Below are 13,305 nucleotides of genomic sequence, written 5' to 3'. Positions count from 1 at the left end.
ACGCCTTCTAAAGCTTCTAAGTCGTGTGCATCTTAGTCTAACAGATAAGCATAAGAAGTAAGACTGACTTAGATCAAGTGTCTTGGCTTGTATAAGTGCCACACAAGCTTAAGAAAAAACTAAATCCATGACAAGAAGCTCTAATATCCCCTTCTCCTTCAACAGTTCTCTCTGAAATCCCACTTCAGTAGCCCTCGACTCCAACGATCCCACACCTTCAAATTAAGGTAAAACAAATTTCTCTCCCATGTTAGATTCTAAAATCCCATTTTTGAATCATTTTTTTCTTCTCCCGTTTTCCCTTTTCCTTCCACCTCTCCATTGCATCAAAATCGAAAATAAGATGGATTTGTTTCTATTCAAATCCATTAGCAATGGTTGTTAATTTTTCTTTTTGATTTTTAATCTCTTGTTTAAAAAATCATTTGTTAGGAATTTTTGTGCTACCATTTCAGTAGCAGATTGCATATTCATGTGGTGACCACTCTTCACAAAATGGCCATTGTCGCTACTCTGGTACTTCTTTTTTCATTTACACGGGCTAAATTTTTAAATTTTCTCTAACAATTTGAATTCTAGGTTACTCTGTTTTTGCTATTTTAGTTTGGGAAGCCTGCTTATTTGCTATTGCATTTGCTTTTGGGCTCTCTAGATTTCTATCACTCCTTTTGCCTTGAAATTGCAGTTACCTTTGGGAGGAGCGGAAAGAGAGGCAAAAGGAAACTTCGGAAGATATATCTTCAAAATTCTTCAATTTGCAATTTGTCCCACTTGAGGTATTAACTCTAGTCTTAGCAAGCATAAAGAAACTGTTAGACTTATTTGTTGCATTGCGAAAAGAGATTATAAGTGAGGAATTGCCTTTATGCTATTTCTAGCAGCCTCCTTATTATAGGAAGGATGACTTTATGATGATATACAGAAATGGCTAAGGAGGTTGATTTAAAGGTTTTTAATATCTATGCATTAAATATGTACTTTTGTTTGATATTCAGATTGCAAATTATATTTACAAAAATTTGATTCAAAATATTGTGGAAATTTAGCACAGAACTGGGAGCTTATCAAGAATGGTGATCTTGATTAATAATGCAGGTCAAAAGATTTTGACGTAGGGTTGTAGTTACTTGTCACAATTTTGTGGGACTCTGTAGAAACATTCTTAAAAATATGGAAAAATTAACCTGAGTTTCTCTCCCAAGATTTTACAGGAGACAGCAAGCAGTTTTGTGAAAGAAAATACGCGGTCAAGGTTTGTTTTATTAACCAGCCTGTAGCACATCCTTTGTGATCCTTATGAGTGGGTACTTTTCTTCTACTACTTGATGCCTTTAATTTTGAAGCATAGATGATTATGGTTGATGCTGAATATGGATGGTGATTCATTTCTGAACGCAGTGTTTAGTTATGAACTTACATGGGAATTGACTCTAGTTGCTGTAATCATTGGTTTAAAACCCTTATTTATGGTTTTACATCTATTTAACAGTTTTTTCTCCTAAAAATATGTTCAGAGAGAAACATAAGCCACCAGACTGATATTTCCTGCTTATTTTTCATCACCATCTGGTAATTGTAGCCATTTAAAGTCTGAAATGTTGTCTGCCTACTTATAGTATAGGTTTCTGTCACATTATACAGGGACAAAATCCTTCCCTGCTTTTGGGGTTTATTTTAAAATTTAAATGCTTCTCTATTTGTAGGGAGGAAAAATCCAGGACTTGCTTTTCCAAATACTTGAACAAGAAGAGGATGTCATAATAAAACATGGTGCACAATCCAGAGAGAGTATGGCTTCTAGGTATGGTGCACAATCCAAAACTTATTCAAATAGGGCCAAACTAGCCTTTAAAATTAGATGGCTGTATGTACATTTAGCAACTATATGGGTTTCTCAACAATGATCAATATCTATGCCCTATATTGCTGAAATTGAATTTGTTTTCTATGCATGTCTTGTTTGAGTTGTGATGCAGTGGTTGAATGATCACCTGCATTTCATCCAAAGAGCATGTTTAAATCTTTCTTGACTTGATTGTGGTATTGTTCAAACTTCAAATCTTTCTTGACTTGATTGTGGCACTGTTCAAACTAATTATTGTTTCCTTTGATAAAATATTTAGGAGGAATGGACAATGCCTTCAGTACCAGCTGGGTGGAATGGACAATGCCAATCAGGAGAAGCATTTAATGCATCATCTTGCAACAGTTTTTATAATAGTAACACCTTATTTAGTAAGATCATTTGATGGAAATTTATTGACAGAGGGATCCTCACTTTTTTTTTTTTTTAAATTACGATATAGGAAAGTGATTGGAGCCAGATATTATTTGAGTGGCTATGAAGCTGAAGAAGATCCGATAACGTCTGTGTCATTCAAATCCCCTAGGGACAGTTCTGGTCATGGCAGCCACACAGCCTCAACAGCTGCAGGCCGGTATATGACAAAATGAATTATAAGGGCTTGGCAGCTGGAGGTTCTAGAGGAAGTGCTCCAATGGCAAGGATTGCAGTGTACAAGACTTGTTGGGACTCAGGTTGCTACGATGTGGACTTACTAGCTGCCTTTGATGATGCAATTAGAGTTGGCATTCATATCTTGTCTCTGTCCTTAGGTCCTTAAGCTCCTCAGGGAGATTATTTTAATGATGCCATCTCCTTGGGGTCATTGCATGCTGCTAGCCATGGGGTAGTGGTAGTTGCTTCTGTTGGAAATGAAGGAAATCAAGGTTCAGCAACAAACCTTGCTCCATGGATGATCACTGTTGCTGCTAGTTGAACAGATAGGGATTTTATATCTGATATCGTATTAGGAGATGTGCTAATTTCACAGCAATGCTATTTCCTGGTTAATGTCTGTAGATTTATACATTATTCTCAGGCTCTTAAAACACCTCTTGGTCATTGAATAGGGTGAAGTTTGAGTCTGTTTGAAATGAATGCCTCCACAAGCATCATCTCTGCTTCAGAATCCTATGCAGGATACTTCACTCCCTACCAATCCAGGTGAAGCAGAAGGTACCTGACAATAAGTATGGTCTTAGATATTAATGCATAAATGAAAAATCTCAAGTTATGTTTTCTTGTTTACTTGTTCCTCTCGCTACTGTTTGGAGAGTTCCTTGAATAATACTAAAGCCAGACAGAGATTTTGGTATGCCAACATGCTGAGAGTTCAACAGATTCCAAGCTGGCAAAGAGTGCAGTAGTCAGAGAAGCTGGTGGAGTTGGGATGATTCTTATAGATGAAGTAGATAAAGATGTTACCATTCCTTTTGTGATCCCTGCAGCTATTGTTGGAAGGGGCATGGGTGACAGGATTCTATCCTATATTAATCATACACGGTTATTTTCTACTCTCTGATGATGAAGATTCAGTATGAGATAATTGAATTACTTTGTATTTCTCATTTAAGCCTATTCCATTTACATGAACAGAAAACCGGTTTCTAGAATTTTCCCTTCAAAAACTGTATTGGGGTCTCATCCTGCTCCTCGAGTTGCAGCATTTTCTTCAAAAAGTCCCAATACCTTAATCCCAGAAATTTTGAAGGTAAATTCCTACTAAAGAGCATCAAATTTTATGCGGGCTGCTCCTTTAATTACTTGTTTTTAATTGTACTCATGCTTCATTTCTGATTATTTTTCTTTGTAGCCTGATGTCACAGCTCCTGGATTGAATATCCTTGCAGCCTAGTCTTCAGCACTTGAGAAAATGCATTTCAACATTCTCTCTGGAACTTCTATGGCTTGTCCGCATGTAACAGGAATTGCGGCCTTGGTTATATATATATAACCAAGGCATATATATATACACTTTTAATATGTTGATTTACATATACTTTTAATAATTAATTTTACATATAGTTCCCAAATCAAATTAGTCTCCACCATGGAAAGTTGTTTGGATAAAAAAAAAATTTAAAAAGTGATGGTCCATAAAATATACAGCCAGCTGGACATACATAGTAGTGCTAGAACAGAAGCATCTATCAATCAGGGCATCTGGTCGCGGCCACAAGTAGCTGGCACCTGTAGCAGCATGCTGTACGCTATCGTTGTGGCCACTTCTGGCAACTATACACCATATTAAGTCCAGCAAAAGTGCAGCCGCAGCCATAGTTTCAGACTTATAGCCATGCTTTTATATGTGGCCGCAGCTACAACATTTATCTGCACCTTCCATAGCTGCAGGGTGCCAGCCGTGGCCATAAACCTACCTTCTTGTAGTGACATCTATTATAAAAACATGTTGCATTCTCTGTAGGAGCTTTAGCCTAAATTCTCTGTACTTTGAGAAATAAAGGAAGAGTAACCGTATTCTCTTTTGATTCTGTCTAGTTTGTTTTTCCATCTTGATGTGATGAATGTACACAATACACTAGCTAGTAGCTACTGAGCTTACCTTGGCCAGGTGAAACATCAGAAATATTTGGAGAAAAAATTCTTACGAATTGATTCACTCTCAAAATTCTTTAAACAAGTCTTATAGGAAATACAAGACACAATAATAGGAACTAAATAACCACTCAGCGAACCTACAACCAAACATTCCAAATTCACAGGAGATGGTGATCATTGTATATTTACGTGAAAAAAACAGCTAGCAAATCTCTAAGCATGCAGTAATATCTCATCGAATCTACTCTTTTCCAACATCGCCTATATATTCAAGCAATGGTTGAGATTGAGAGTGTATACACCAGAGGAAATATGGAATTATTTCTGGACTATAAATTTTTTATCAGGCAGTGGATTAATTGTTTCTTGGCTGTGGTATTCTGCTGAACTACCTTAAAATTCCATATCTGTCTGAACTACCTTAAAATACATGAAAAGAAAGCTTCATTTATTAGATGACTTTCATTTTGATGATTTGAATTACTGAGCAATTAGTGATCTTAAAACAAGATCTTTAATCATACATTATGGTACCAAGGAAATGATTAAAGAAACAGTGAGAAAATTACAGTCACCATATCTTAAAATGCTATGGAAGATACCAAGTAAAGAGCCCATGCAAGGACAATTGAGATCAATGTGATCTTCACTGGCATCTTTCCTTCATCAGCCCTCAACACCATGGCTTCATATATGGGCCAACAGTTCACCATTGCAAAACCAACTAACAAAATCTGCAGAAGTAGACCTTCAATGCTTCCTTGCCCGAAGACTTGTGCAATGGCCCATAGGAATGAGACCAAGTTGATTATTGCTGCTGTTGTTAGTGGCAAGAATAAGGGTGATACGACTCCAAACTCGAACATCCCTTTCTTGTATCGCTTGCTTTGTTCCTCTCCCACAGCCTTGCTTGTCACACTGAATTGGAATGTGGAAATGCCAATAGACTTGAGGATGTATTCAACCGACCCAATTGAGTAACTCGAGAGCCCCCTCATCATCCATGCTCTCTGATTGTTCCACCACCTTTGAGTTGTGCCCCCAGATATTATTAACTCGAGATAATCTTGTCCGTAAGCTCCAAGAAAACAGAATATATACACAAAAAACCAGGGATCTGACATCTGCAAAACCATTCAATTTTTTTCAGTAAATATCAATATTATTATTATTAACCATTATTCTAGTAAAAGGGCATACCTTTGGGAAGATCGAGACATGCTTAAGCAGAGCTAGCTGGGGGAGAAAGGCATAGATCGCAATGGGAATTGACCAAATGGGCCATAAGGAATAGTAAGCAAAACATAGGCCACTGAGAAGGTTTATGGTGCGGGTGCCATATGTGATTGGGCTATATTTGCAGAAGGCCACTTCAAGGAGGCCGATTGACCATAGCCTGGTTTGATTCAGAAAGTCATGCAAATTGATGGGTGAATTTCCCAGAAACGCAGGCCTTGTAGGATGGCAAAAAATGGACTTCCATCCCTCACATTGAAGCATATAGCTAGTGTAGAAGTCCTCAGCCAGTGATCCATACCTAAAGCCGACCTGCACATTATAGAAAGTGGCAATGTTCCCTTTAAATAAACAAGAAGCATCTCAAAACTGTCATCTTTAATTCTATATCCTAGTAGTAACCAAGCCTACCTTGGTGCCCCATTGGGTCTGGCTCTCAAAATTGCAGTCTGCAACATGGTGGGCGGATGCTAAAATTTCCCTGGACTTGATCGACTTGCTCGCTATGTGATCCTGGGTCAGTTCAGAGGTTTCTAATGGGCCCCCAAAGAAAACTTTTCTCTGGAAAAACCCTCCTGTACCTAGATACATAGGGCCTTTCAGTCCATCCATTCCCGCGGGATGAATTAGCATTCCATGCCTGGCTTCACCACCATAAATATCATTCTTGTTGATCCCATAGAAGATCTGAGGAAACTGAACATACGCAAGTTTGGGATCCATAGAGGGGTCTAAGATATAACACAGCGCACGAAGAGGTGTCTGTGGATCATTGGAATACATATCGCTATCTAGGGGCAGGATCACTGGTGCATTAGTCATGGTGGCTGATACACGAAGCTTCAAAACATATAAACAAAAGTATTTATATTTATAAACCCATGGTTGTGCGGGCCACTTATTTTGAAAGATCAATCATAAAGCTCGATGGCCATTAGTGAGCTTACCAGTGCATTAAGAGCACCAGCCTTGAAATTGTGGGGTAACTTGATGCTTTTCCCTCTGGATACATAAACAAGGTTGGGCATCGTATGGCCCATGACATCCTCATCTTGACCACACTCTAACAAAACCTGTTGTCAATGCATGCCCCACCATATTAGTGTTAAAAATCTTTTGCCTCCATTAAAGGCCTCCTTTTTTCTAGTTAAATCTATTGCCCCACGTTGCGGAGCACACCCAGAATTTTTCATTTTATATATATATATATATATATATATATATATATATATATATATTAAAGTTTCATTAATATAATAAACCTGAATCACTGCAGGATGATTCTGAGATGTAAATCCATCAGTCCATCTGCTGAAAGCTTCCAATTCCTGCTTGCTATTGATATAATCATGGCTAATTATCCCACTCTTAACCACAGTCTCCACCCTAACTCTCATGTTCTCGTACATCAGCTGCATCATAATTCAGGAATGATTTTGATTATTATTAACCTCTAAACATTACTATATATGATTAATTATTTATATATCCTAATTACAAATGTTGTAGAATAATTTGCAACAGTGTATAATATAGTAGGTAACGTTAGTCAAATGTTGGTGGTTCCAGATATGAAGGATCATGAAAAGATTACGTCAGCGTTGGTGAAAGGAAACTGTATCGAATATGCGAGGAGCAAGAAACAAGCAAGTCATATTAGGATTTAAAAATAATAAGGGTGGAATTAATTCAAGGTTATCTCAGCTATGGTAATGTTTCAACTAATCTCTATTATTTTTATCACTAAAACAATATTTTATTTTCCGTTGAAGGTGGGAACCACCATGTCACTTGGTCTAGCAAGATCTCAACGCACAGCATATGGGTCTGACTTCTCTGAACGTGGTTATGATATCCTCCAAGAGAGAAGTCCAATTAGGATGCTTCCAAATTCCAACATAAAACAATATTATCTTGGTAATTTACTGATTTCAGTTTTGAAAAATAGGTGAAGCTTAAAGATATGTGTAGAAGAAGGTGATAACTCCAATTGTGAAGATTCATCAAGTGGACTTTTTTGTGGTTTGCCTATACTGATCAGATAATTGAATGTGTAAACCTTCGGTTAATTGCTGAATAGTATGAATTGAAGACTCTGCTTGTATTTGCTAAAAAGTAAAAACTAACTCCAAATAGAAATCAAGTCACGAGAATTGTAGAAGAAAATACCAATTAATATGCAAATTATGAGTCATGTTAATTTGGAGTGTTGTTCAAGCTGATGAGATTAAATGTATTCCCTTCTTCCACTAGACATTATATTTGATCCTAATCATGAAAATTTTATCACATATCATTGAATCTCTAAAGTTAATTACCTTAATCTGATCAGCCTCAGGGAGCCTTGATGAGGGCTTGGACCCTAAGCAGGCCTCGGGACACCCTCTAAAATCTTGTTCTTCCGACAAAAAGGTAGCCAATGGGTTGCAAACCTAGCAGCCTCCATGAAAGCAAAGAGGGTCAGCTGCGAACCTCCATCATCTGATACATATACTGACAATTTCTCTACTGGATAATCGTACGCCATCACAGATAGAGCAGTGTTCACCACACCTATAGGTGGTTCCTTGTATGGATCAGCAGTGCAGATAAACACATCCAGTGCCGGATAATCACTCTCCTCGGCAACATGCATATGTTGAAGGTGTTCGATGAAAACCTGACGTTGGGTTGGACACATCCGAAAGGCCTGTGCGGTTACCCACATGAAAGCCAGCACTGCATCAGCGAGAAGAATGAGGAAGGAGACTATGGTGGTGGAGTTAAGTAGAGCAAGGTAGTGATGATACAACAGAGCTAAGATGGCACACAAGTAGAGGACTGCAAATACTCGGTTTGCGCTGGTGCGATGCAGTAACGCCCGTGTGTGAAGAGGAAGGCCTTGGCTCTGATCGGTTAGAGCCATTAGTGGGCTTGCAAGGACGTGCACCAGCTTTGAAATGGTGGGGCAAAGTGATAGCTGTCAGTAGTGGTGATTAATCACTAATTTGTGTTACTTATCTTTAACTAGCGGGCAATATAATTACTAGAACCCTACAGGTGTTGTGGTACTTCTTATCGTTAACTAGTGGGCAATATTTACTGAACCCCACTTAAAGTGGGCCAAATCATGACATGTGACAACACCTAAAGAAGCTACATTATTGTGCTTGTTTACATATGCTCAAAAGCATGCATCCTTGCTGCAGCTCAATCCACACCTCAACAGTGCACATGATGGGAGCATCCCTTCTTAAATATAGCTTCATTCTGCTTCCCATTTCAGATGTGGGATTCACTTACAAAGATTAGAAAAATAATAAAGCCAAAGCACACCACCAAGACTTGAACAGTGGTATGCTGCATGGAATTTAATTCACTTGCTAGTAAAGCTATGTTGGTCTTCGAATCATAAGATGCATATTACATATATTTTAGTTTATCATATATCTTATATATATATATATACATATACATATATATATATATATATATATATCATTTTTTGAGTTTTTTCTAATATTTTTATGAATTTTCATCCATCTATATTTTGTGTCAAAATATCCACAATATTTCCCCGATATATTAAATATATCCATAAAATTTAAGTATAGTATATCCGTAGTTACTGATATTTTTATTGTTACATATGCTTTTAGAATTTTTGGGGAGTAGGAAGCAAACTTGAATAACTGAAGGTTGATTTTGAGGAGTAAATCCATTTGTCCATCTGTTGAAAGCTTCACCTTCTCCTCCATTAGTGATATAATCATGGCAAATGCTCCTTTTGTGGACAACATTCTCCATCCTATCTCTCATATTCTGATACATCATTTGCAACACTATCTCGTTTGAATGAAAGAGGAACCCTTTGTTTTTTGTTCTCCACATAAATATATAACATGATTACATGTATTTTGTACAAAGAAATAATTTGGTTAATTAAATATGAAAAAAAAAATTAAATTTGATTGATGTTGGTGTAGGCCCTGAAAAAATTATGTTACCTTAATTTGATCAATCTTAGAAAACCACGAGAGATTAGATCTAAAATATACCTCTGAACACTTCTCTACAATCTTGTTCTTCTTGTAGTAAGGTAGCAAAAGGGTGGCAAACCTAGTGCGGACCCACATTTTTCATGTGCATCCCCACTCATCGGCGAGACTCGTTTTTTAATATGAAAAACTGTATTTTATGAAAAACTGGAGTCGCCACTTATTTTTAATTTTTTATAGGGAAAATAAAATGAGAAACTAAAACCTTAAGAAAAATGACTCCTTGAATTTTGGAAAAACATATCTTTGAAAAAACCGAATTTAGATCATGGGATCAAGTTACCTATCAGGAAGTTATCTCAAAGAGGTAACACCTCTCTAAGCCCTAAAAAGGTGTCTATTAGTTAAGTTGAGGAAAGTATAACAATTAGTTGGTTGATTGAGGATACCTAGGTAAGTTAAAGTGATTTTAAAACTCTATTATGCCAAACAAAAAAGTCAAATCGTAATCATAAAGAAGAGTTAGGGTGCACACATGGATTGTTTCTTAAGCACTATCATGAGACATCAAAGTTAGTCCAAGCAACAAGATATATAACATACAACATGCATTCTATTGTATTCAAGAAACCAAACACTAGTCAAAGCAATTCAAAACACAATCAAACATGAGGGTATTTTACACAAAAAATATATCTATTTATAGAACTAAAAGGATAAAAAATGGGAAAGGCGTACCTGGACAACATGCATAATTTATAAGGTGCTTTCAAAAATGCTAGCGTGGGTTAGAACAAGTATAATGACAAATAATAATGATAGTGTATCCTAATACACATTGTACATGCATAATTCAAATGAAATGGTATGAGTCTAAAGAAACAACAACTATCACATAGGACATTGTGGAACCATATTTTTCACGTGTGTCCCCACTTAATGGCAAGACTCATTTTTATTAGTGAAAAATTAGTTTTGGAAAAGTTGGAGTCATCACTTATTTTATTTTACAAGGGAAAATAAAACAAAAAAGAAAACTGTAAAAACGTGACTCCATAGTTTTAGAAAAGTAAGTCTTAAAAAACCCGAGTCTTGGTCCGAGGATCAAGCTACCTATTGGAAAGGTACCTCTAAGAGGTAACACCCCAATAAGCCCTAAACTCTGTCTTTAATGACTAAGTTGAGGGGAATGTAACAATTAATTAATTGATTGAAGATACCTAGGTGGACTAAGGTAATTTTAGAATTAACATACTAAGTCAGAAGGTCAAATCATGATCATAAAAGAGAGTCAAAGGGTGTGTACCTGAGTTGCATTTTAAGCGTTATCACAAAACATCAAAGTCGGTTCAAATAGTATATCACCCAACATGCGTTTCATCAGAAATAATCGAACAATGAAACAAATATCAAGACACCCAAGTACTATCAAACATATATATAGTTTACAATGGCAAGCATATTCACAGAATTTAGAAGGTGGGTGATAGAGAGTGTACCTGGTAGCAAGCTAAGCAATTCATGGAGAAAAAAAAAAAAAAAAAAAGCTTGACAATAGGTATAAAGCATACTCATGTATATCACATATAAGAATCAAAATTAATCAAATATCAAGCAATCATCGCATTTAAATCAATATAAAAAAAATGTCAAGAATGTCGGGCCCCCACCAAGGCCCAATTCGATTTTAGATGAATTGATTCTATGAATTCCATTATTTGGAATCTTGAAGTGTATTCATGCTTGTTGAAAATCGAGATAATCAAGAAAATAGTTGAAGATAGTGAAAATGCATGCCGAAAGGAAGATGGCAACAAAAAGTTTGTTAAAAATAAAGATTTTAGTGCCTAACAAGTCTAAGGATGGAGTTTAAAAAGATAGAAATGTTTAGTTGAAAAATGATTTGAAAATTCTATTCAAAACAGTAGATTCCCAAATCAAAGAAGCAAACAGAGGAGGTGTACCAAGGTGGCCAAGCTGGATTAGTGTCCGGGCTGCTTTTGAAACTGAATTGCTAGGGTTGCCAGAGGATGCTTCTGTAGATTGCTGAAATGGAATTCTGCATACTGACGTCAGTTGTCACTGTCAGCAAACTCAATTCACTCAAAACAACTGTGGAGAAATGAATTTTACTGCCATCTCTTCCTAAAGTTTCTGTTTTCATGCTACTGCCATCACAACCCAAGCCAGAACTTGGTGCACTCCAACTGATGTCTTCCAATATTTCTTCTAATTCAGGTTCAGAGAGTGATGAGAAGTCATTTGGATTTACCACATTGGAGGAAGTAGAACCATTGTCATCATTCTAACGGTGCCTCATAATGGCAGAAGAGAGAAAATGCTGGCGGAAAAGCAATTTCAACTTATCATCTGATCTGGAAATGTGTATAAGCAATTTCTCTTATATTAACATCTGAGTTCTGCTTCTGTCGTCAACCTGCTCACAAACAATTTTCTTCAACTGAGTGCTTGTGTCTTTATTGATCTTCAGATGTTCAGTTTCCCGAATAACTTCTCATTCTTCAGGCGTATCAAATTGCCCAGACTCAGAAATTAACCCTCAGTCAATAGGATTCAGCAACTTCTTCGCGTGTGTGAAGGCAAAGGGGCAGTAAGCTAGAGGCTTTCTGATGGATCCTACATTTCTGGACTTTCGAGAGTGGCTTCCTAGAAGATACCAAACTCCACCATCCTCTTGTTTCTCCTTTGCTATTTAGATTTGCTCAGACATTTCCTGCTCTCCCTGATTCCGCAAATTTAAATTTCTGAGCATTTGGAGCATGAATCGTGACCTTCAAAACCCTTATCATGACAAAGATCACCATCCCCATTGTTACCTCTTTCACTGCATATCTCATTTAATAATTGGTGTCGACGTCCTCCCCAAACTGGATAAGATTCGGTCTGAAACCTGGAAGCAGCTTCCTCTTTAGACGACTATTCTAGACGAACTGTATGAAGGATGATTGCCAGCTTGAGAAGAAGACTTCCAACTGTTTAGATAGATGATCAACATGGGTATTTAACCTTCTCAGTTCAGGCTTTTTTCTTGATAATATTTATGTATCCATGTTGGACCCATATCAGTATTGCATTTTCATGCATTGCCAAACTGTGATTTTCCCATCAGTGGCTTATCATCATGGAAGTCAGAGCAAACGATTTGATGTCAAGATTACGCAACCTGTTGGTTTCTATCAGATGAAGGCTATCATCGTGAGGCTCTTTTATCACATTTTGCACTCTAGACAACAAATCCTGACTTTCAGGAGGTTGTTTTTTTCAAACTTTAAGGTAATGTTACAATAAGTAGTTCTGGCTCCGCATTGGCTGATTTCATGCCTTACTTGGGTTGGTTGAGGACGTGAACCCATGGACTGATTGTTTGGTATAGCTTGTGTATTGATTCCCGGGAGTTGAGCATCTTTTTACATGACTCCGCATTCTCGAACCTCTAAATATCTGTCCCTTTCCTTAGCATAAATTTTTCAGATTCCATGTACCCATCTAACTCCTATATATTCTGTAGGAAAGCATCTATCACTACCATAGTTGGTATACGTATTCTCCAAGCTGGTAAACTTAGTGGTAAGGTGCACAAGCTCTTTGAAGATGGTTGACCCAGACCTTCTCGTCCCCATGTTGATCTGTATTCATCATAATCTAATTCACCCCTTGCTTCGTGTTAGC

The 13,305-nt window shown here is 37.1% G+C and overlaps 1 protein-coding gene and 1 long non-coding RNA gene across 2 annotated transcripts; one reads left to right on the top strand and one right to left on the bottom strand.

Moving 5' to 3' along the window:
* The first annotated feature begins 2,105 nt into the window (after positions 1-2,105).
* Positions 2,106-3,091, top strand: LOC100251370 (uncharacterized). Its single transcript, XR_002031740.2, has 2 exons — positions 2,106-2,538; positions 2,634-3,091. It is a non-coding gene; the product is annotated as an uncharacterized LOC100251370 (long non-coding RNA).
* Positions 3,092-4,835: 1,744 nt separating this feature from the next.
* On the bottom strand, positions 4,836-8,063 carry LOC100246236 (cellulose synthase-like protein G3). Its single transcript, XM_059742578.1, has 6 exons — positions 7,957-8,063; positions 6,901-7,050; positions 6,586-6,711; positions 6,050-6,478; positions 5,603-5,950; positions 4,836-5,526 (listed from the first exon to the last, which is right to left on the bottom strand). Exons 2-6 carry the CDS (start codon positions 7,045-7,047, stop codon positions 4,984-4,986), a joined length of 1,593 nt encoding a protein of 530 aa, XP_059598561.1. The 5' UTR covers positions 7,048-7,050; positions 7,957-8,063; the 3' UTR covers positions 4,836-4,983.
* Between the last annotated feature and the right edge of the window lie 5,242 nt (positions 8,064-13,305).

Source organism: Vitis vinifera, chromosome 2 (genome assembly GCF_030704535.1).
Source record: "Vitis vinifera cultivar Pinot Noir 40024 chromosome 2, ASM3070453v1".
Lineage (NCBI taxonomy): Eukaryota > Viridiplantae > Streptophyta > Magnoliopsida > Vitales > Vitaceae > Vitis > Vitis vinifera.
Note: the sequence above shows the minus strand (reverse complement) of the source record. Positions and strands in the feature narration are given on the sequence as shown.

Excerpts from the sequence above, each read along its gene's own strand:
- LOC100246236 (XM_059742578.1), bottom strand. The coding sequence starts at position 7,047 with ATGTACGAGAACATGAGAGTTAGGGTGGAGACTGTGGTTAAGAGTGGG. Across the intron at positions 6,479-6,585 it reads CTGGTGCTCTTAATGCACTG|CTTCGTGTATCAGCCACCAT; the intron begins GTAAGCTCACTA and ends TATGTTTTGAAG. Across the intron at positions 5,951-6,049 it reads AGACCCAATGGGGCACCAAG|GTCGGCTTTAGGTATGGATC; the intron begins GTAGGCTTGGTT and ends TATAATGTGCAG.